This window comes from Enoplosus armatus, chromosome 13 (assembly GCF_043641665.1).
Source record: "Enoplosus armatus isolate fEnoArm2 chromosome 13, fEnoArm2.hap1, whole genome shotgun sequence".
Classification (NCBI taxonomy): domain Eukaryota; kingdom Metazoa; phylum Chordata; class Actinopteri; order Centrarchiformes; family Enoplosidae; genus Enoplosus; species Enoplosus armatus.
In genome coordinates this window covers 11,631,776-11,655,517 of record NC_092192.1, presented here as the reverse complement: position 1 = coordinate 11,655,517, position 23,742 = coordinate 11,631,776, and the positions used below count along the sequence as shown (strand labels likewise).

The 23,742-nt window shown below is 43.1% G+C and overlaps 1 protein-coding gene across 2 annotated transcripts; it reads right to left on the bottom strand.

The window, feature by feature from the left end:
* Positions 1-1,472: 1,472 nt before the first annotated feature.
* stard13a (StAR related lipid transfer domain containing 13a) lies at positions 1,473-21,828 on the bottom strand. 2 transcript variants are annotated; one of them, XM_070916718.1, is made up of 14 exons: positions 21,380-21,828; positions 14,773-14,844; positions 13,619-13,700; positions 11,999-12,062; positions 7,457-8,775; positions 6,856-7,026; positions 6,100-6,259; positions 5,731-5,929; positions 4,904-5,117; positions 4,123-4,237; positions 3,170-3,421; positions 2,691-2,908; positions 1,856-2,032; positions 1,473-1,766 (listed from the first exon to the last, which is right to left on the bottom strand). In XM_070916718.1, exons 1-14 carry the CDS (start codon positions 21,603-21,605, stop codon positions 1,649-1,651), a joined length of 3,387 nt encoding a protein of 1,128 aa, XP_070772819.1. In that variant the 5' UTR covers positions 21,606-21,828; the 3' UTR covers positions 1,473-1,648. The 2 variants fall into 2 exon arrangements, with proteins under 2 accessions (XP_070772819.1, XP_070772818.1); XM_070916717.1 differs by lacking the exon at positions 21,380-21,828 and having other exon boundaries at positions 3,170-3,292; positions 3,323-3,421.
* Between the last annotated feature and the right edge of the window lie 1,914 nt (positions 21,829-23,742).

Below are 23,742 nucleotides of genomic sequence, written 5' to 3'. Positions count from 1 at the left end.
CGAGAGCTCACGTCAGAGTCACTCACTCACACTTTGTCTGTCTTTTTGTCTGTCTCATACACACATATTTACACACACACACACACACACACACACACACACACGCGCCACACTGTTCCCCAGCAAACAGTACCCACGCAGGATTTCGGTGGCACTGTAGAGATATTGTATCGTAGCAACACCATAGCAACGCTGTCTACAGCCAAAAACAAAAAAAAGCCAAGGCAGAGCCACGGCAGAGCAAGCTTTAGTCTGCTATTGCTTTAGTAGGATGGTGTGTGGAAAGTTCACATTTCAGCATATCAATATGATAGGAAGACCCTGAAAAGCTATGATGTTTGATCTGCTGGCACAGAAAGCGTCATATATATTTACAATACAGGCTGTACGTATATCTCAAATGCAGATACACCGGCACATCCATGCACACACACGCACACAATTTCAAACATGCTTCCCAGAAGCAGTGAAATGGTCACATGTCTTAGACATTGTATAACATGACAGCAAAAGGAAAAAGCAACAGTGATACCATATACATCGATATAATGACAATAATAACTTTAAAATAACATTTAGATAAGATTAACACTGAAAATAGTGACAGAGAACTAAATCAACAGTGACATCCAACACAATGTGTCCAGAACAGGATTAAAGCACATTTATGGACCCAATGAGTGCCTCCCCGTTCTGTGATCCAGATCCCTCATGTACTTGTTTCTTCTGAACTAGTGCACTTTTCACAATGTAATGCAGACATGTACTCATATTGTACTGGTCCTGGTCATTCCTATGGACAGGGATTTGTTTTAGGGCACTGGGATTTATGCATCTTTATCTGTAGATATCATAATTAAGTGCATTTTATAAATGTGCATATGTAAGTGAGAAGTTAACAGCTTTGTAGGATTCAATCAAATGAGTCATGTATTATTCCTCTGACAGGCCAGGTGACATTTTAAAGATTTGGAGTTAAGAGAGATTTCTCAAAATACAGTTACATTACAGTTATGTGTAAGCTTCAGGTAGATAACTGTCAAAGCAATGTCAAATTAAGGTGTTGCAGATTAAACATTAACCCTATCACTATGGCAACCATCTCATGCTCACACCTGCTGGTGCTGGCTGTCTTATTAGGTCATCGTTTTTGCAAGATATTGCATAAGGAGATGATGGATTTGGAAGAATAAACACCGAAAATAATCTCTGTCTATGCAACCTCATCCTTGGGATAATGCACATGATTATGAGACAATTATGTGAAACATCATATTCAGAGAAAATCCAATGAGTTATATATTAATAATATAATATATATCATATTTGGAATTGGAAACCAACGTTTGTTCTGTGGTGCAAAAAGTGGCTTTTAAAAACCACAAGTTATGAGATAAATAAGTAGTGATGTGTTGTTTAAAGACAACTATGTAGAGACTGGAACTGGAATACGTGACACAAAACACTCTCCTCTGTGTGTGTGAATGACTGTAACACAGTACAGTATGGTACAGTTAAGCTCAGTGTGGCTCAGAAGTGTGAAAAGACACTAAAGTCCACTGCCGGGATGATTCCCCTGCTGGGTCATTGGTTCTCAGGTCCAGCTGCTCTGTCAGTGAGACACAAGACAAAGCTTGACTTCTGGGGTTCAGATCTTGGCCTCAGTGCTCGTTTGATCCAGCGGCTGAAAAGAGGAGCGGATCATCTGGGCTTCGTTAACACACAGGTGACCAAAAGCTTTGTTGTACCATTCTGGAGATCTTCCCCTGTAACAAGAATAGCAAATAACAATAAATCAGTGGTTGCAATGTTGATTGAAACCTTGACTATGAGAGCACTTGAAGTCCGCCCACACCTGAGGTCCACTCTGGAGATATGTGTGAGCCTGGTCCTCCCAGCCCCACAGGGCTCGAGGAGGTACTGTGACTCCAGCACCACCCCCCTCACTGCTCCCATGCGCGGGCTGTCATCATGTTCGACGGACACACACACCAGCGCGCAGGAGCCTTTACACAGGTCTGTGCGCCATGATCTGAGGGGGCGGAAAGACAAAAAAAGAGGAAAACTGTGAGCTTAGTCAGGCATTTAATGTGGGAATGTGAGATATTGTTTTTATTAGGACTGCAACTAATAAGTATTTTCATTATCGTCTAATCTGCCGAGTATTTTCTTGACTAAACTATAAATTGTTTGTCTATAAAACATCAGAAAACAACGTCACAATATCCCAGAGCACAAGGTCATGTCATCAAATGTTTGACAAACAGTCAAAAATATTCAATTTACTATAATGCAAAACCAAGAAAAGCAGCAAATTCTCACATTTGAGAACCTGGAACCACATGTTTGGTGTTTTTGCTTGAAAAAAGGACTTAAAATGATTAATTGATTCTCAGAACAGTTACCAATTAATTTTCTTTTAATCAACTAATTGTTTCAGCTCTACTAAATAGCATACTGTATAAAATACAGTATGCTATTTTAGAAATGTTAATGTATTTTAGGGAATGTTTGTGCAGATTGTTTTGAATAGCTGTCCATTCTTTTTACATATCTGTTGGTATTGACGTTGTAAAGTGATTGATTACGGTCCCTGAAAAGCTATGTACTGCTCAATAATGAATAATTCTTTAGATAACAAATTCCAAATGACACAAAGCATGTGAATATATATATTCATTGATCCTGACCTGAGTACCACATAGTCACAGCTGGGTTGAGGTGCCATGTTGCGGCAGGAGTACTGGTACACGTCTGTCTGTTTATCCAGCGTCTCCAGAACCTTCTCCTGCTGTAGCTCAGTCTGCCACAGAGGGCGCTCTCTCAGCAGCCGCTGCAGCACCTCGCTGGGAGTTGCCAACACCTCAACACACACTCGCCACCGCCTTAGAGGGTTACCATCTCCCACCTTACACACAGACACATCACAACAGCTTTAGACCTTATCTGATCGTGTGTGGGGGTCTCAGAAAAAACAGTCAGGTTTCTATTTGAGTTGTGCTTCCTGTGGAGAAGCTAACAACTGAAAATGACATGTTAAACAAGTAGTTTAATAATTTAGCTCCTGTGTCATACATTTATAAAGATGCTGATATTCCCTGTTTTCCCTTCTGTCTTTCCTGCCCCTCCCAAAATCCCATGATATTCCAGGAATTCAATGACCACACACCTTTTTAAATGCCAGTTCTGTGTGGTCAGTAGTTGAGCGAGACACCCAGCCTTTGCTCTTATCTTTGGCCTCTTCAAGGAGGTTCTGGACCAGCCTTTCTAGGTGGGCATGATAGGATCCTTCCTCGTCCTCCTCTTCCTCGTCCTCATCCACCTCCTCCTCGTGAGCCTTGCACAGCTCGTCCAGCGGGGGCACCATCAGCTCAGCCTCCATGTAGGAGTTGCGAGACTGGGTCACCATCTCCTCTGGGATCTGGGGGAACAGCAGGAGGACGTGCATCACATCACATCGCACCACATCAGCTCGGGCCTAAACGCTACCATGTCTAAAGCAGGAAATAGACCCTGACAAATAAAACAACGCCTTCTGACTGGGTTGTCCACTTGGAGTAATAACAAATGCACTGAGATGACAAAAATACGTCATACCAGCTCTTGCAAAGTATTTTTTAGTACAAAAGTAGACATTTTAGTATCCAGTGTCCTCTGCCTTTCAAATATCGTTGAATTACACTATCCTCTTTGGGTTAAGAAGATTCCACCATTCATGCTTATAGGAAAACTCTTAAAACCGCATTAAACATGAAACATGCACGGTGATCATCAGGGCTGCTTTTCTTAGTCCCTGAAAAGGTTTTGACTGACACCAGCAGTATATACTTTACTATACACACTGATATACAGTTTTAGAAATGAGGTCATTACACATAATCATATTGTGGCCTTGGATAATAACAACTCAGAAGGGGAAACATCACTCCACTTCCTGTAGTCAGTTATTTTTGTCTGTTAATTTCATATATAAAGACGTGGTCATGCATTATGTCTTAGTCAACACCGTGAATTGTACAACTTCTGTCAGTCATTTTTCAATTTTTGCTATTATGGAAACAACCCATCATATATGGATAATATATAAGCAATCAAATACTGCTGTAAATCGTAAATCCTGACCTGAAAGAGTCGCTGGCACTCAGTGATCATGTGTGCCAGGCCCTGGGTGGCGGCCAGGTTCTCAGTCAGGTCTTTCTGATCGGGGCGGCCCGTGGTGTACTTCCTCTGGATTGACCTTGAGGGATAGAAATTACACAGAATATGCAGAACATAAATCATGTGAGCATTTACATAGGAGGGACAGAAGAATGCACTTGTTGACGTGAAGGCAATTTCTATCATAAGGAGTTCCCATACATGCATAAAGCCTTTATGCAAACTGACTGACATGTACAGAAACCAAAATCACATCAAAATAACATGGAAGAACCTTGATTTTGTCATAGTGGCAAATTACATAGAGGGCAATAAGACCATTATAGCAATCATTATAGTAATGATATCAGTAGTATTACAAGTAGTACTAGGTTAGTAGTAGTACTAAGACAGGAGAAAAGAACAACAGGGTAAAGCCATTTTGCAAATCAAAGAAAACACTACTCTGCATTTGTGAAACCCGCAGAGCTGTTTTGTTTTATCTTAATAAATATTTACCTCCTGAATATATAAAAATGTAAAAGAAAATGAAGATTAACATAAATAATGTGGCGCAAAATTGAACTGAATCTAAAATCATATAATAAGGATATAACCTTCTTTTGGACTCCAGGACATCATTTATTTTGAAAGGCAAAAGCTCCGTTAATCCAGTGCTTGCAGGTAATAATAATACACTTTGATATAACAACACACTTTGATCGTGGAGTTTTTCTATGTAAGCATCATCATTTGGTTTATGCACCTTGGCGACAGCGTCTCGTTCTTTAGTATGCTGAGGTGGAAGAGCGAAGGTCCCAGACAAACAGCCAGGTTCATCGGCGTCATCTGGTTCTCCTCCACCAAGGAAGTAACGTCCCGCAGGAAATAGAGCAACGTCTGCAGAACCTCCCGGCTTTCATCTGGCATCAGCAAAATGGCCGCCCTGACGGCCTGCAGCCTCTGCTCCTTTGGGACATCTAAAGACAAAAAGAGGAAGTGAGGAGGAATGATGCATCAAAGAATAGGTCTCAGTTCCCAACATCAAAATCTTTGATGTCGTCTTTTAGTGCACATATGCACATTTCTTTAACATAAAACATACATGCAGTAAGTAGCTAAAATTTACATTTTATATCACTGTTCATGGCAAATTTGGCTAATGGTGTCCAGAATGTGATACATTTCATGATAAAAACAATTCACATTTGCAGCATTTTGGATAAGATCAACAATATTATAGGTATTATTATCTAATTATCAAATCATTTTTGTCAATGAGACATTAAAGCTGTTTGTCACTTATTTTGACTGTACTTTCTGTTCATGCTATGTACACTGCTACAAATTTCAGCTTAACATCAGTTTACTGGTTGGCTGTTCCAATCCACATTCAAATGATCTCTTTGGCCAGAGTGCCTAAGGAAAACTGTGATAATTTGAAACTCTGAATAGAAACAAACAGATGACACACAGTTTGTTGACTGAATTTCCACTAAGGCCAGCTGAACAATTAAAACCATTTACAGTCTGAGGCAGATGACTTTGGCTGCGTCAACATGTGGCAGTATTTGTAGCTCCGAGGCGACTTACACTGGTAAATATGCAGGAAGGTTTCCCCCAGCTTGCTTGTTAGCAGAGGCTCTGGCAAGTCTCTGAAGAACTGTTTGACCATGTCGGCCACGTCGTAAGCTGACTGGTCCTCGTAGCTCACAGAGTCGGGGGACAGCTCACACTGCTGCCTCAGAGCCTGAATACGAGACTTCACACCGGACTTGCGGAACAATCCCACCTGAGACAGGAAAGAGAGAAGAGTCGGACAAACCCAGTGGGGAAAATGGAAAAGAAACAAGGCATTTTGTGTCACTGCTTTGTGTCAGCTGCCTATTTGACACAGCACTATAGTGAGAGGAAATGTATAGACTCTAATTCAGTCTTGTAAAAGCTGTTTTCCTATCTAACCTGGTCCAGACAGTGTGTTCTGAGGTGGCCGAGGGCCTGCTGTAAACACAGAGGGAGCGGAAAACCACAGCGCTGGACATGGATGATGAGGGGAACACCAAACACACTCTTCTCTTTGTAGTCTGGCACCTTCATGCGCTTCATAAACTTGGGCACAGACCTGGGAGCGATAGACAGAAAACAATTAGGGAAGTGTGTGGGAGAAAGGCTGGCCTGTGCTTTCATTATCTTTCTCTTCATGTAGATGCCGGTCAACAGTATTTCCCTCTTGGGGATAATAAAAATGAACAGGACTGATCGTTAACAACACAAGGATGTGCTTGTGATTGTGAGTCTGATGACCTAATCGTGCACGAACCCATCGTAACAGACAGTCAGGGTAGCAGATGAAGTAGATGTTATGGGGGAAGATGTTGGTTGTGCATATGATTTTGCTATTTCAGGTCTGATGAAGAGAAGTTGAAGGAAGCAGTAACAATAACAGAGGACATTGCAAAAACACAGAGCATATCTTCCTTAGTTGGCATGGAAGATAATAAGGCAATAAGAACACAACAGAGAGTTTGTTCATTTTTTGTGTATGATAACAAAAGTGAGACGGATCTAAACGAGAAGTTTACAAAATTGTTTCTATGTCTAACTGTCTGACATCACATCTTTTAAATTCCCTAAATTACGAATTAATGCACAAAATACGAGCAAACATCCATATTGTAAAGAAGAGGAGAGAAACATATGGACAGTGTGTATACCCACCATGTCCAGCCATGTTTATTGGACATTGAGTATTTCTCCATGATGGCGGTGAGGCGGAGCAAAGAGAACTTCTGCAGCAGGCTGAGCTGGCCCGCTGATTGGCTACCGATCTGCAGTGAAGACGCTGGCTGGTTGAGATGATCAGAGGTTCTGAAACTGGGCCATCGTAGACTGGGATGGGGAGAAAATACCAGTAAGGAATGAGAGACACAGAGTATTTCAGTCAATGTAAAGGCCAGGTCAATTTACAGGAGGTTTACAGATCAACTTCCTGGTTAACCTTTGACCTACTGCACCACAGTTGTCCTGTGCAATGAGGGAATATTTTTGACATTTTGCATGCCCTCACTTTTGGTTTTACCTTCAAATAAAGTAGTTTAGATGATCAGGCTAATCTGTTGGCTTGTTTACAGCCTGCCTGACTGTTTCTTGCCTAGTTGGACTTTGTTGTAGCGACGTCGGTGTGTGCCAAGAACTCAGCAATTAGTTTGGTGAGTACAATGCTATCATAACCAATAAAAAGGAGGGCCAAAACTACAAAAACAAGACCCAAGATGTAATAAACCCAAATTATCTTTTAAATGCCTGAGAAGCTGCTCACCGTGGTCTTGTCAGTGAGGCCCCGACTCCAGAGTCCCGCCTCTCCCGACTGGTCCCTGTCGAATCAGTATCGTTCAAGGAGACCCCATCTCTCTCGCCTTCACTTGGGGTGGTCCTGCCCTCCCCTTCCTCCTCCCCCTCCCCTGTCTCACCCTCAGGCAGCACACTGCGGCTCCAGTGGTCCACTATTTGCTGCAAACCGCTGACGTGCTGGATGATGTCATCTAGATGAGGGAACAGATTGTCCTCTTTCTCCAAGTCCAGCAGGTCTCCTGTACTGGCGTAAAGGTGGGATCCCGGCACGTTGTCATAAACACTCACCCTGCTGCCCCGAGGAGCTCCAGGACAGGGGGGCTTGGACAGAGGTTTACCAGACCAGGGCTCACCCAGGCAATTTTTGGGTAGAGAAGTTTGGGCCCGCGTCTGGGGGCCATTGTTCCCGTCACCGGGGGAAGGCGCCAGGCTCTCTATGGATAGAGCTTTTGGAAAGGTGCCTGGTTTATGGTCTTTGGGGATGTGAATGAGGAGGTTTTCGTAAGAGTGAAACTGGTTTCTGCCAAACTGGCTCTGCCCTTCAGTCCTCTTACCCTGAGAAGGCAGCTCCATATCTTCCAGATACATACTGCTTCTCTTGCTGGCAGTGCGGGGTTTTGCACACACAGGCTCCTTCACTCTGGGTGCCACTGTCTCACTGCTGGGGCTCACACTCACCGTGGACTGGTCTTTATTATCATTGGGAAGGGAGACAGAGGAAGTGTCCCCATCAGTTTGGTGGTCGTGTTTAGGGCTGTGTTCTAATTGGCTGATGGGAGTACACTGGAGCACCTGCAGCGCGTGAGGCTCCTCCCCCTGTAACACCGGCCCACTGATGACCAGTGGTGGCCTGCGATTTGAGCTTTTCCGCCTCGTCGATGGCCCCCAAGTGCGCATTAATTCCATGCGACGCAAAAACTCTTTGGCTTTACTCCGCCCTCCTTGCCCATGGCGGCTGCTCTTGATTGGCAGGGAGTTGTAGTGTGGAAGTTCCCTGGGTGGTTGGTAGGAAGCGGAGAGAGATGCCATAGATATAGAGTCAGGCATAGCTGAGGCAGAGTCCTCACTGTGCAGCGAGGAGACCTCTGTGATCTCCTGCTCGCTCAGGTCTGTCAGCACGCTCTCACTGCTCACTGTGCTGTGCAGACCCTCCCCCTGACCTGTCGGGCTGCTCTCATTGGTGCTGTCCAACAGGAAGTCTTGTAGGCGAGACCAACGTCGGCTGCTCCACTCGAACGTCCACCTTTTACTGATAGCCAACGGGTCATCTTCATCCGAGTCATCACCCTATGGAAGGATGAAGGAGGTATTAGGTATTAGTATTCCTTTAAGGTTGTGTTCACACATATAGTTAATTTGGTGTAGACTAAAGAAAAATTGTGATTGATTGTTTTCTTTTACTTCTAGTCTAGATGTAGACACAAGAGTTGTAAACACAGTGTCACATGAAATGAAAGTTTCTTTTATTGGACAGATGTGGCCATCTATCCTTTTATTATGGTGACTGACAGCAGCTTATACTGAACTTGAAGGTTTCATTCTTTCTCTGGAGCTCACACAGAAATACACATGGAGTATTTGTGTCCTGTACTACACGATGCCATGATCGGCAGATAAATCGGGTAAATTAGTTTTGTTTAGCCTTTGAATTCCTACATGTCATGCATCCGTATCACATTGTTGATCCGTTTTGTGTTCACAATAAACCGCACTAGAGTTCCCCTGAAAGCAGACCAATAGAGGGTCTCTGTGCAGTTGTTTAATCCAGTTTCCAAAGGAAGAGTTTTTACATGACATACTCAATGTCTCACATCCTCTCCATGACGTACTGGTCAGGCACAAGAGCACCTTCAGTGGGAGACTCATTCCTCTCAAATGTACAACGGAGCGCCACAGGAAATCATTCCTGCCTGTGGCCATCAAACTGTTCAACTCCTCCCTCTGAGTGTCAGACACTTAGAATAAACAGACTGGAAATCTGGACCTGCTTCTACATATACTACCTCATTATTATTTATTCTTTAAATGTCACTGCAATACATATATGGTCATACACAATAGTGCAATACATACATATATATATATACAGTGCATCCGGAAAGTATTCACAGCGCTTCACTTTTTCCACATTTTGTTATGTTACACCCTTATTCCAAAATGGATTAAATTAATTTTTTTCCTCAAAATTCTACACACAACACCCCATAATGACAATGTGAAAAAAGTTTTTTTGAAATTTTTGCAAATTTATTAAAAATAAAAAACTAAGAAATCACATGTACATAAGTATTCACAGCCTTTGCCATGAAGCTCAAAATTGAGCTCAGGTGCATCCTGTTTCCACTGATCATCCTTGAGATGTTTCTGCAGCTTAATTGGAGTCCACCTGTGGTAAATTCAGTTGATTGGACATGATTTGGAAAGGCACACACCTGTCTATATAAGGTCCCACAGTTGACAGTGCATGTCAGAGCACAAACCAAGCATGAAGTCAAAGGAATTGTCTGTAGACCTCCGAGACAGGATTGTCTCGAGGCACAAATCTGGGGAAGGTTACAGAAAAATTTCTGCTGCTTTGAAGGTCCCAATGAGCACAGTGGCCTCCATCATCCATAAGTGGAAGAAGTTCGGAACCACCAGGACTCTTCCTAGAGCTGGCCGGCCATCTAAACTGAGTAATCGGGGGAGAAGGGCCTTAGTCAGGGAGGTGACCAAGAACCAGATGGTCACTCTGTCAGAGCTCCAGAGTTCCTCTGTGGAGAGAGGAGAACCTTCCAGAAGGACAACCATCTCTGCAGCAATCCACCAATCAGGCCTGTATGGTAGAGTGGCCAGACGGAAGCCACTCCTTAGTAAAAGGCACATAGCAGCCCGCCTGGAGTTTGCCAAAAGGCACCTGAAGGACTCTCAGACCATGAGAAACAAAATTCTCTGGTCTGATGAGACAAAGATTGAACTCTTTGGTGTGAATGCCAGGCGTCACGTTTGGAGGAAACCAGGCACCGCTCATCACCAGGCCAATACCATCCCTACAGTGAAGCATGGTGGTGGCAGCATCATGCTGTGGGGATGTTTTTCAGCGGCAGGAACTGGGAGACTAGTCAGGATAGAGGGAAAGATGAATGCAGCAAAGTACAGAGACATCCTGGATGAAAACCTGCTCCAGAGCGCTCTTGACCTCAGACTGGGGCGACGGTTTATCTTTCAGCAGGACAACGACCCTAAGCACACAGCCAAGATATCAAAGGAGTGGCTTCAGGACAACTCTGTGAATGTCCTTGAGTGGCCCAGCCAGAGCCCAGACTTGAATCCGATTGAACTTCTCTGGAGAGATCTGAAAATGGCTGTGCACCGACGCTTCCCATCCAACCTGATGGAGCTTGAGAGGTGCTGCAAAGAGGAATGGGTGAAACTGCCCAAAGATAGGTGTGCCAAGCTTGTGGCATCATATTCAAAAAGACTTGAGGCTGTAATTGCTGCCAAAGGTGCATCAACAAAGTATTGAGCAAAGGCTGTGAATACTTATGTACATGTGATTTCTCAGGTTTTTTATTTTTAATAAATTTGCAAAAATCTCAAATAAACTTTTTTCACGTTGTCATTATGGGGTGTTGTGTGTAGAATTTTGAGGAAAAAAATGAATTTAATCCATTTTGGTATAAGGCTGCAACATAACAAAATGTGGAAAAAGTGAAGCGCTGTGAATACTTTCCGGATGCACTGTATATACATACATATACATTGCTACTGTACATATTTTTTACTTTTATTTTTCACTTAAATATTATAAATGTGTATATTTCTATTTTAAATTTCTTATTTTTATTTTGTACATACTTTTATTTCTAAATTTATGCTACTTTCTACTCTTGAATGGGAGCATCGGTACTGTATAATTTCCACCCGGGGATCAATAAAGTATTTCTGATTCTGATTCTGATCATTGCAAGTGTGACACCAAGAGGTCTGAACCAAGAGTATAAAACAGCATTTCTTGTAAATTTAAGGTTGACAAGGAATGTAAATGCCCCCAATATGTCATGTATATCAGCAGAGATTGTTTATGCTATTTGTTGTGTACAATATTTTAAAGTTTTATTTATTATATTTGTCATTGTAATTTATAACTAATTTGGATTTATCCGAGATAATTGCGATACACTTGATATATCTGTATATTATTTTATCTGTACTCCCAATCTTTCGGATTAACTTGATAGAGTTTTCATTGTGTACTTGCCTGCCAAGATCATCCTTTTAAATCAATTCATGTTACTCTCTTCATTGATCCAGTTTGACACTTTGACACATTTCTCACCAGCCTTTAATCAACTGGACCAAATGCAAACGCACTAGAGTTAAATGTAAACTATAAAATCCGCCACAAAGTTATTTAGGAAAATGTGTCTATTCGTGACAGCTGACAAAGCGCACTATGTTTTCATCAGCAAAACAACAACAGAGAGTTTGTTAACATGACGGCGCACAGTTGAAACAAAAATTGTCTTACTTTCTTCTTGGGGTGGCTGACATCCAGTTTCATGGAGGCACACTTGTTGAGAGTATTTAGACGTCTGCAACACACACATGAACACACAGTCAGTCAAACGTGCTACAGCTGGTAGGGCTGGAAATGGTCTGTTGCTGTGTGTTTGTTTCCTTCTGTATTGTAACACTCTCTGTGCTCACCTTCACTTTCTTATCTCTCACTCCTTACTGCCACCGTCTCAGACATGCCTCTTCATTTTCCTCTTTGATCTTCTTTTCTGACTCTATCCTTCTCATTACACTCCTGTCTATCCTTACTCCTCCCTCCCTTCTCTGGCATCACTCCACTGGGACTGATGCTCACTCTCAAGGAGTGCATCTCCCCACAGACGGCTCCTCCCCCTCCACCTCCCTTCATCTGTCACCCATCTTCCCACCCCCCTTCCACTTCCATATTCTGGAGCGCTTGGGGCAACCTCCTTACCAAAAAGTCTCTGTGCAGTCTGCACCCATCTTTTCCACCCACTTTCTCCCCCCTTCTGCAACTCAGGGGATGTTAACAGCGTCTGGTTAGGAGGGTGGTGTCTGTGTTGGTGATCATTAAAAACATGTTTTGGGGCCCGTGACCTCTGTCATTTGAGAGATTTCAGCCTCTTATAGCACAGTGAGAAATCCTCCTTTGTTCACTGTTTACTTTCTCTGTCCTCTCATACAAACGAGCAGACAAGGGATTGCTTGTTGCTACATATAAACCAGAAAAATACCAATGGAAAGCAGCAAACTGTCATATCAACTGTCTTTTAGTAAACATTCAAGTAAAAGAGACAGAGAGGGAGCCATTGTAGCCTCCACACCCTGTCTTTCTGCAGCAGGATGGTAAAAACAATTCTTCCGAGCATGAGTGTATAATCTAAAATCTAAACAGTTCTGGGGAAACAAACAGCGTAAAGACCAATGCGCGAACAAGAGAGAGCTCATTACGAGTGTGTTTTACAGCTCCTGAGACAGTTCTCAGGGGGGTTCTCATGTGTACTCTCTCACAATATAGCTGTCAGGAATCACTAATGCTATAATTACCACACCCTCCTCTCCTCTACCATAGGCATTGGAGAGGCGGGGGTGAACAGAGAAGAGAGAAAAAGATAAGAGGAGGGAAAGTATGCGGGTGCAAACTTCAATGAGAAGAGAAGAAGAGGAGATGTGAAACAGAAAGATCATAGAAGTGTGCAAAGGGACTTAACACACACACACTCAAAGCCATCTGGTAGAATATACTGGCATCCCCACACTCCTTCCCCGTTAGCCTCAGCCCCCCTTGTCTTGCCCCCTGAGGGTCTCTGCTCTTTGAATGGGAGATCAGAGCGTGGCAGGGGGCAGGGGAGGTGACCAGATCAAAGCCTGGGTGTCTGAGCTGGAGACAGGGGATGGGGACTTCATTAAGGGTCGGGGTCAGACATCTAATGATTAGCGGTTTGCACCAGACCGCAGGGACAAGTCAGACACTACAGAACCGGGGGTGAAGGGGGGAGGATTTTTTGTGATTTTACTGGTGTTAAATGTGCACACCAGAGAATGAGGTCTGCATGTGTATGAGTGGGTGTATAAGTGTACAGTGTGGGTATATGTGTGTTTGTGTCCTTACCGACATAGAGGCTCCACCAGATCCCGGTCTAAAAAGTCGTGGTCCCTTTTTACTGAGGAAATATCAATTGGAAACTGGGAATCTGTAAGTCAGAGAGAAAGACGAAAAAGAGAGAAGGAGACATTGAGTTTTGTTAGTTAATGACTGACAGGAGACAGCAGTTTTTAACCGTTAATGAAGTCTGTGAAGTACGGCACAACTGCTGTTAGCACCTGTCATCTGCATCTGAAGTTTACAGAGCACACACACACACACACACACACACACACACACACACACACACACACACATTTTCAAACCCCAAAATAACTTGGAGTCCACACAATGCCAATATGACTCAAGCCTTTTATTTTGGTGATTCTCTGTGTGTGGTGGCCGACTGCAGGCATCATGTGCGCCACAGAGTCCCTGAGGCCGGCATCCATAACCCGACATTACTGGAGCTCACAGCAGCAGTGTGTGTGTGTGTGTGTGTGTGTGTGTGTGTGTGTGTGTGTGTGTGTGTGTGTGTGTGTGCGTGTGTATGTTGGGTTGCTGGACTGCTGGATTTTAAGAGCTGCTTCTTAGATTACTGGGGCCATTTCCTGTTTGTGCCTCAACTGTATGAGAACAGATGATCATCACATGAATGAATGCCTATAGGTTTTTCCAGAAAGGTGGAAGGAGGGCAAGATGGAAGGAAGGAAGGAGGAAATAAGACAGACAGAAAGAAAGAGAAAGTTAGAAAATGCAGGCTTTGATGGAGGCTGACTGGAAGAAAAGTGGTGGGCGAGCTGAGGACAGGGTAGAAGGAGAAAGGTGGAAGGAAGAAGAAGAGAAAGAGAAGCTGTGAGAGTCCCAGCAGTGATAACAAGGCCTTTCCCATGACCCCTCCCTCTAGACAGGAACTGAAGCCTGGAAATAGAACGCAGTGGCCCAGAAGACGGGGATACGAAGATGGAGGGACGGCAGAAAAAGAGAGAGAAACAGAGATGATGGAAAAAATAAGACAGAGAGAGAGAGAGGGGAAAAAAACAGAAGCAGGAGTGAACAAAAGGATAGATGTGAAGGGGGCAAGTCTTTGTGTGAAACAAGGCAGCTGGGTAAATGCTGTGTGTGTGTGTGTGTGTGTGTGTGTGTGTGTGTGTGTGTGTGTGTGTGTGTGTGTGTGTTACCTTCATAGAGCTGGGCGTACTGTGGAAATCCTGCTGCTCTAAGCCAATCACAAGCCTCCTTAGCCTCAATCTCTGTAAAGCAAAAAAAAGCATGTTGAAAACACACATCAACATACTGATTATATGAATTTTTGGGGCATTTATGGTTCTACCTTGTAAAAAAAACTGAAAACAATTCAGAGTAATAAGAAACGAGTTGAAATGAGGGAAAATGTTGGATTTCCCTCTGAGAATTCCAGCGGACTGATGTCTTTTATATGCCCAAAATTATGTGCAGCGTTAATTATTTGCTCTCTACAAATATACGCTAAACACAGATAATTTAAGAGTCAAAGACAGAAACAAAGAGCACAACATTGTATTTGTCTGTTATCCCATCCCAGAATTTTTTTGCATATGTTGGAGGAACATCTCAGAGAATTACATTTCCCTCTGGGAATTCTCTGGAATGATGAGATTGGAAAAGCTGGAAGTGAGCCAATGAGAAACCCACGTTATCTTGAGAGGACAAAGGAAACGGTTTACACAGTATAACATTACATATCCTGTACTCTCAAACGATATCCACTCAGATAAACCAACCAGTCAGATTTCAGCCGTTAATGCATAAATTTAACAGGCCTTACACATGGCACCACACCCCACTAGGTGCTGCCGCCAGCACCACGAGACGTTTTACAGGCATTTGTTTTACTACTTTTTTCCACCAGCATATGTATTGCTCGCACTGCTAAACCGGCAGCTCTGAAATGGGTGTGTGTGTGTGTGTGTGTGTGTGTGTGTGTGTGTGTGTGTGTGTGTGTGTGTGTGTGTGTGTGTGTATATAAATTTTCTTTATGAGCACACACTGATTAAATCGCTCTGCAGAGCTTTGTGCTGACAAAGACATTTAAATGATCTTGGTGCCAGTGATCACATTTGTACATTTACTCCATAGAAGTATAATTTTTCAATGTAAAAGCTAAAAATATGCACATATGTAAAATATACACTGAGACACACCTACATATACATGCAAATACATAAAAAATGAACAGGAGAGGCGGGATGTCTTATAAAAACTCGAGGGATAAAATAAGAACAGAAGAAATGGTAAATGAAGAGTTTTACAGTTCAAAATAATATAATCTTCCACTTGGTTATTAAATATACTTCAATAAACAAACCAACGGCAACCTTATTTCTGCATCATTCCACAGTTGCTGCTCTTATCTCATACCTCTTTCAAATTCCCCTCTCATTCACTCTCACTTGTCTCATTCACTCATCTAGAGGTGCTGGCAGTGAATGGGAGAGGCACCGCAGAAACACAGGGGACAAAGTTCAGCAGGGCAATAAAAAGCCTCCGTCTTCACCATCAGAGATGAGAACGGTCAGAGGAAATGATCCTTTCACCGCAATCCAGCAATTACATCCCTCTCCCAACATTCTCGGCATAACTCATCCCTCTAAATCGCATATGAAGCAACACAGGGGCAGATCAGGAAAAATATTTTCTGTGACACTCAGAAAATAGATGGGAGACGGAGAAACTCCAGTGGGAGGCATTTCACCAGAAATCTGAGCTGAAAACTTACTTGAAGCCCTCATGGTGCGGGTGATGACATGCTTCTATTTCCTTCTCCTTCGCTCACGACTGACGTTTCCTCTGCATCTCATGACACATCCACTCGCTGCCGTCCGGCTTTCCATCAAGTGGCAACGAGTCTGTACTTTCTTCCTCGCTGCCTTTCCAACCCGTGTGTTTACAACTCTGCCTCCCACTTCCAGCCTGCCCCATGCAGGTTTTCTCTTCCCTCTAATTTCCTCCTCAACCTCTTCTCTCGCACTTTCTGCTTTGTTAGGATCCACATACGATATCTCTCTATCTTTACAGCTCTCTCTGCCCTACGCTGCACTTCTTCTCCTCCCTCTTTCTTACCTTTCTCTTTATGGTTAACTAAATATTTTTGCCCTTTCTTTACATTTTTGCCTCTGTACTCAATCTTTCTTGCACTTATCCCCTCACAATCTTTCTCGAAACAAAAATACACTCTCATACGTTTTCCTTCATCCATCCGTCCCCTTTGCTTCTTTCACTGAAGCCTCCTCATCCTCTCTTCTTCTTTGCTTTGTTCACTGAAACCTCTTCATCCTTACGTCCTCTTTGCTTCTACGAGAAGCTGGTCGATGCCACCAACTCCACATCTTCTTTGTCATCAGAGCTGCTGTTGCCCCATCACGTCCATAGAGGAAATGACTAATTTCAGCTGGCGTTTGCATCAGGCAGCCCCCGAGGTCACAGACTGACGACTGGTGGACACTAACTTCACATGTCAGCTGAACCTGGCAAGGAGACTCTGACCTCTGCCTCCTCCTTTTGGTTTACTGTGCAGCACTGCAGACCAGAACAATGGGTGGGAGAATGCAGTGTGAACGTACATTACACACAGCGCAGTCCAGATGTTGCCCCCAGTGAGTCAGAGAATGCAAAAAGGATGAGACAGGCAGACAGCTGGGGTGGGGAGGTCTGCTGAGACAGACCCTGTGGGAGAACCACAGGGAAGAAGACATACCACACCAGCCGCTTATTTACTGGATGTGAGATTTGAAAGATTATCGACTCTTTTTATAGAAACCAGATTTTAAAAAAGATGAAGATGGTTGTCCATTAAAAACACATCAATGAGCCACACCGTTGCAAAGGATGACATGTTCCATCATTACAATGAACACGGGCTCTGCAGCTTATTTTGAAAAATGTCAAAAAAAAATCACAATTTACTCCTGTTTGAGTAACATTTGCTTACAACTACAATGCCCTGCTTTTTTAGGAAATTACTCAGCCCTTTTAAAAGAACTAAATCTTCCATATTAGATATTCTTCTGTAAGGACTAAAATACAATCAAGTAAATGCTGCTGTAAATCTGCACACGTTAAGCTTTGCCTGTTAGCCTCTTACTGTCCTGCTGTATCCAGCCTAAACAATGGAAATACTATTAGTTCCTATAGATGAATAAATGAGGCATACCATCATCGTAGTTATGACACCATTGTTCTCAACATGTAGTTTGTTTGTTTTGTGTTTGTGCATGTGATGCGTCTGTTTGCGCACACAAGGTGCCAAGTGACAGAGCTCCCGTCAGCGTGGCAACAAAGCACCGTTATTCTTCTGTGCAGAATTTAATCAAGAGATTAATTAGTGCACAAACGTGTTATTAGTGGACCACAAAACACACAAATGCACACAGTCGGACGGAGCTAATCCAAGCTGCCTACCGTGCTTTTCCCTCAGTCTATTCCATGTCGCTGCATTCCTGCTGTGGAGAATATATGACAACAGGCAGGAAGCCACTAGAACAACAGCGGGGAAGGTAGACAGATGGTATGTGTCTGACTGTGTGTGGGTGTGTGAATATGGGCGTCCATATGTGGGACAAAGGGGCTGTAAGGTGATTCCTTACATAACAAGGGTGCCAGCTATGTTACATAATACACATAATAACAAGCACCCTAATATCCTCACAGCGTTTCCTCTCAAAGTGGGCCTTTGCCTTTCTTTCTTTCCTCTATCTTTCATTTCCTCCCTTTTATCCAACACCAGTAACCTTGACTTTCTGACAGCCTTTTCTCAGAGTTATGTCTGCCTTGTGCTGAGTCTCAAGGACCCTGAAGTGCCTTACATGACATCATTTCCTGCTTTGAATTTCCCAGGCGTCCAGAGAGGCATGTGAGCTAAGAACAACGACAGGAAGTTCCTGGACTTAACATGTCAGTGGGACTCAGCTGGGATAATTGTCAGACACAACGACGCACAACAGAGAGAAGAACTAGAGAGCATTTGGTTAATTCTACAAAGTTATATTTAAATGCTGTTTATTTAAATAGCTCCTGTCAGTCAAAATAAATAAATAAATAGAAGAGATAAACACTGATAAGGGACAGAGAAGAGATAACTCATAGTTTGTAAAGGCTGTATAGGCATGAATTCAGAAAAATCATAGTTCTACAAAACTGCACACACACACACAGGATGCCTGGAAAGCAGCCATATTCCCACATACGCTAAAGCACTTAGTCCTTCATGTTTAAAGGTCACAAAGAAAAAAACGTAGCTAAGAAGGCAGAGGAGGAGTGATGGGAGAGAGAGAGGAAGGAAGGGAGGGACGCTAAAGAGGAATATGTCTGTCCCGTCCCCTATGGTTCATTTGCAATGACGTAGAGCCCTCAGGAATGTACTGTAAAACAGAATCGACACTGGCGTGAAATCTGTGCAGGTTCAGGTGCAGAGTCTCCTGTGTGTCACTGACTGGGGACTGCAGAGGTTAGGCCGCACTGGATATACATATATATCTACAATATGATAGAAACGGCCAGACTGCTGTAAGTTAGCAGCTGACCATGATTATTTATTGCACTGAGGTTATGGTGAGTCTTGACTCACTGAAGGTGATCAAGTTGTGTATTTGGTTACGCCACTTTTCCCCCAGCAGAGGGTGTTAAAGCAACGTGTCTCAGCAATGCATTTAAATTTCTGTCAAATGATTAACTGGCTTCAGGCTATGGTTACATGAAGGGGATGTCAGCTGCCTGCATAGAAACCATTTAGTGCTCAGCTTGGATTGGCAGGCAGTGCAGCCTCGTGGTTTGGCAGAGTAACAGTAGTTGTGGTGAGTGTTAACAACGAGTGATAGATAGCTAACTTTTACTCTGACGGATACACTCAGTGAGAGTTGCTCTAGAAACTCGAGCTTTCTTGAGTATTTAAAAGAAAATACAGACAGGTGGCAATTTAGAGGAAAAATAAATAAATGAGGAGAAACATAACGAATGCAGACGCTTCCCTACTTCGATGAGTATGAAAATGTTGTGAGTCATATGTTATGGCCTTCACAGTCACCAGATTTCAACACGACTGAAAATTAATAAGATATTTCACACTGAGGTGTTGGACAGCACTCTCTCTACTATCATCAAATTGCCAAGTGAGGAATATATCTTGCGAAGAATGGTCTTCATCCCTCTAATACAGTTCAGAGACTTGCACTTACTTTACAAAAAAATCTACTTACTTAAACTTGTACTGACAGGAAATGATACACAACATTAGGCAGATGCATATCAGTCACTGCCAATTAAACTTCACAGACGGACATCAAAATGTTTTTCCATGGATGTAGTAGTTATTTTTTGTTGTTCACACAGCTGTTTTACCACCAGCCACAATTTGTTTACATTTTTTCCAGCAGTGAGCAGCCCCTGAATTTCCTTTGTGCATTGCATTGTGGGAGATTAGTATCCAAAAATCAGGGTTTTTTTAGTGTAACAGTGTTAAACATAGTAATTTTATCCATTGCTATTATAAAACATATTGATTATAGGCGCTCATATATACATCTAGATGGCAGGATGTATTTTGAGATATGAATCAAGCTTTTGCTTTTGAGACGTTTCAGATGTATGTTTGGTTAGGTCACTGAGGTCTTTTATATTTAAGTCTGTCTGACAGTTCGGCTGCTGAGAAGTAGTATGCAACTGTGGGAAACACAGAGAGAAAGAATGATTGCAGTAGAGGAGGAGAGAGTGTATTACTGCTTAGAGGAAAAAGAGTGAAAGTTAAATAAGTCATCGCCCAAAACAGGACAGGCATAAACTTGCTTCTCCATCTACATTCCTCACCAGCCACAGCTGTCATATCTCTCACTCTCCTCCACACATCAGTTTTTACAAGATTTGGCTCGCAGAGACAAATTTATCAGCAGGTAATGAAAAAAAAACACCAAACACAAGATCCGACACGTTTCTGCTGCTTCACAAGACCAGAGCCATGTGCAATGGTACAGAAAATCAGAACAAAGAACAACACAAACACACTATCTGTACCCACATCGCAATACAGAGGAGAGTAGCTCATCTTCTACAATGAACTCAACACACATAAGAATAGCCGCTGGAGCAGCCCACAGCCTCTTTCTGAACACCGGGATGTTGTGTTTACTCCCTGGGAAACATGAGTCATGTGACAGGAAGTTGAGGAAGTTACCATGGAATACAAAGCTGACGAGATGGGAGAGGGGAGGAGGGGGCGCATAGACAAAAACAATAACACTACAGTCCTTTAGGGTTTGTTATGACTTCTTTCAGATTTATGAAAGACATCTTTGGAAGAGAAGTGGCTCCATATGTCCAACTGATTGAAACCAGAAAGAAGTGGGAGTATTGGTAGTAGTGTGTAAGCTCTTGCCGATACTTAAAAAGTATGATAAAACAGAAGATAGATGAGTTGCTTCTAAAAGTTGGGTCTAATCATTTTGGGTGTTGTGCAAACCTCTGAAACGACGAAGGCAGAATCACACGTGAAACGACTGCAATCACAGTCTCGCTGTCTATGTTTTAAGACTGACACACTTTCTTTATCAAAGATTACATTGTTTGACTCTGCACCCAGCACTCTTCTCTCTGAATGGACAAACAAATGGGAAGTTTCTTGAGTTCATCCACAGGAGGAAAGAAAACTAAAGGGAAATTCACACTAGGCAGGGTCAACAAATCTCATGGTAAGTTTGAAATCACACTGACAACAACTGACGGACACATTACAACTTTGCCATAAGTCTCTACTTCTACCTTGTGCCAGCCTCCGCAGCAGCTGCTGGCGGGCAATGATGCGTGAGAGGCGCAGGGCAGAGCGCCGCCGGGGGGTGCCGCCCAGCCTCAGGTAGTGGTCCTGCCCGTAAGGTGTCATGGCCTCCAGACAAGTTCCCTCATTGGTGCTGTCGCCGTCACTCTCGCAGCCATTGCTGTCGTCCTTGGCACTTTGATCTGTAGTGTCCACGAGGTCATCGATTTCCATGCTCCTGCTGTCTGTGAGATCAGCACTGTCCGCGCTGTCCTCAGTACTGACGGTGTCAGCACTCTCTACATCATCCCTCACAATGTCAGCGATGGTTACACTCGTAGGGTGTGTACACTTTCCGACACCTACACCACCAGTAACATCCTCATCTTTGGCAGTTTCTATTCCGTTTGCATTGTCCACACGGTCCAGACTGTAGTTTACTGCATCTGAGGTAGCCCCACTGTCCATTTTCGCTGCAGCGTCCACTACATCCATAACGATCATAATGCTGTCCACAGCCTCCATAACTGAACAATCTAATCCTCACTAACCTCACTACAAGTCTTCCTCCCTCTTGCCCTGATGAGCTGTTGTGCGAGCACTCCTTCTGAATTCCTGCCTCTAACATGCCCTCACTGGAAGCCAAATCAGCTCCCCACCCGCCGGCCTCCTCCCTTCAGCTCACCAGTCGAACAAACACACAGGCTTCATCACACCACCTGACTCAGATGACGGACCTTGTTCTCCCCACACACCCAAACACACACATGCTGACTTCTCAGCTGAGATGGGAGGAGGATTCACAAAACTCTTGCTTCCACAAGGTCTTTCCTTTTGGTCACATGACCAGCAGCCAATGGCACAGAGCTCAGGGAACACTGCACTGCTTCCTGACGCTGTGCCAAAGACACAATTTGGTACATGCCTCGGGCAAATGTGCATGTGTGTGTGTGTGAGAGAGAGCATATCTGAGATGGGAGATGTGATGAGAGCTGGGATAGGCCTGGAAAAAAAACATTATCCCAACGGCCACATGGCAGTGTGAAGTGAGAAAGGCCAGAACAATAGAGAGTATGTGGGTGTGTGAGACTGCACTGAGGAATGTATGTAGGAGCAAAACTATTGTTAGTAAAGCTGAGTAGGACTGGGATGCCATTGAGAAAAAATTCTCTTAATCTACACCATCAAGTTCATACCACATGACATTTAACAAAACTGATCCCAGTGGTGGAAGAAGTACTCAGATCCTTTACTTAAGTAAAAGTACCAATACCACAATGTTGGAATACTCCATTACAAGTAAATGTCCTGCATCCAAAATAATTAAAAAAGTAATTAAAAACGAAATGTACTTAAAGTATCAAAAGAAAAATGTCCCCTGTGACTGATATGTGACATTATTAGATTGTTAATACTGAGGCATCAGTCTTTAAGCAGCATTTTACTCTTGTAGCTGGTCGAGGTGGAGCTAGTTTTATTACTTTATTTACAGTACAGCTAGTTGAGTCCAGTGGTTCCCAACCTAAGGGTCGGGGCCCCGAGATGATTAATGTCGTACAAAGTTCTGCTACACAGATTTGTATTTATTTTCAGGGCTTTTCTCGAATTTTGGATTTGTTTGTGAAATATTGGATCATTTTACCTCTTTGGGCCTCAAACAATTATTGAAATGAAACCATCTGAGACGTTTGAGGGGAAATCCCTCTTTGGTTGAACTGCTAACAACTCAGACATCTGACACATGCAACATACATGCATACAAGTAAGAGGTCAATAGTCAAATACTTTTGGAACCAGAGGTTTAATATTTTATGTTTTATTTTATCTTAATCTGCAAAGTCATATAGCTGTCAAATAAATGTCTAAGTATAAAGTACTTATACATAATACAAAGGAAAGAAACAAAATCAAGAAAAGTACCATGAAATTGTACTTAAGTATAGTACTTGAGTAAATGTACTTAGTTACCCACAGTCCCTGCTTGGGCCTCTTGATCACAATACATCCATCAGAAATCTGTTTAGCGGTTGTAGTAAGCGCAATGCTAATGTCTGGGATGTGTGACTGAATGCTGCCATACAGTAACTGTGTTGGTGTGTGGAATGCAGTGAAGGAGGAGGGAAGTTCATACTTTGACCTAGTTTGGCAGAACAGTGATTTGCCAGGACTAGAGGATATAGGGGGTCATTTTAATTCATTTTAGGGAGGTAATAGGCAGGGGGTACGAGTGGGATGGGGGTGCACGTGAAAAGTAGGTCATAGCAAAGTCAATTTTAGGTCAGCAGTCACACACACAGGCACCTGATCTCACAGTAGAGGGGTATTACTGTACAGCAGAGCTTTTTAATCCGCAGGTCATACGCTGTGTGAG

Bases quoted from the DNA above. Each gene is read 5' to 3' on its own strand.
- stard13a (XM_070916718.1), bottom strand. From the start codon at position 21,605: ATGGAAATCGATGACCTCGTGGACACTACAGATCAAAGTGCCAAGGAC. The intron at 14,845-21,379 runs GTAGAAGTAGAG...TTTGCTTTACAG, and splicing joins GCTGCGGAGGCTGGCACAAG to AGATTGAGGCTAAGGAGGCT. The intron at 4,238-4,903 runs GTGCATAAACCA...CTATCCCTCAAG, and splicing joins AACGAGACGCTGTCGCCAAG to GTCAATCCAGAGGAAGTACA.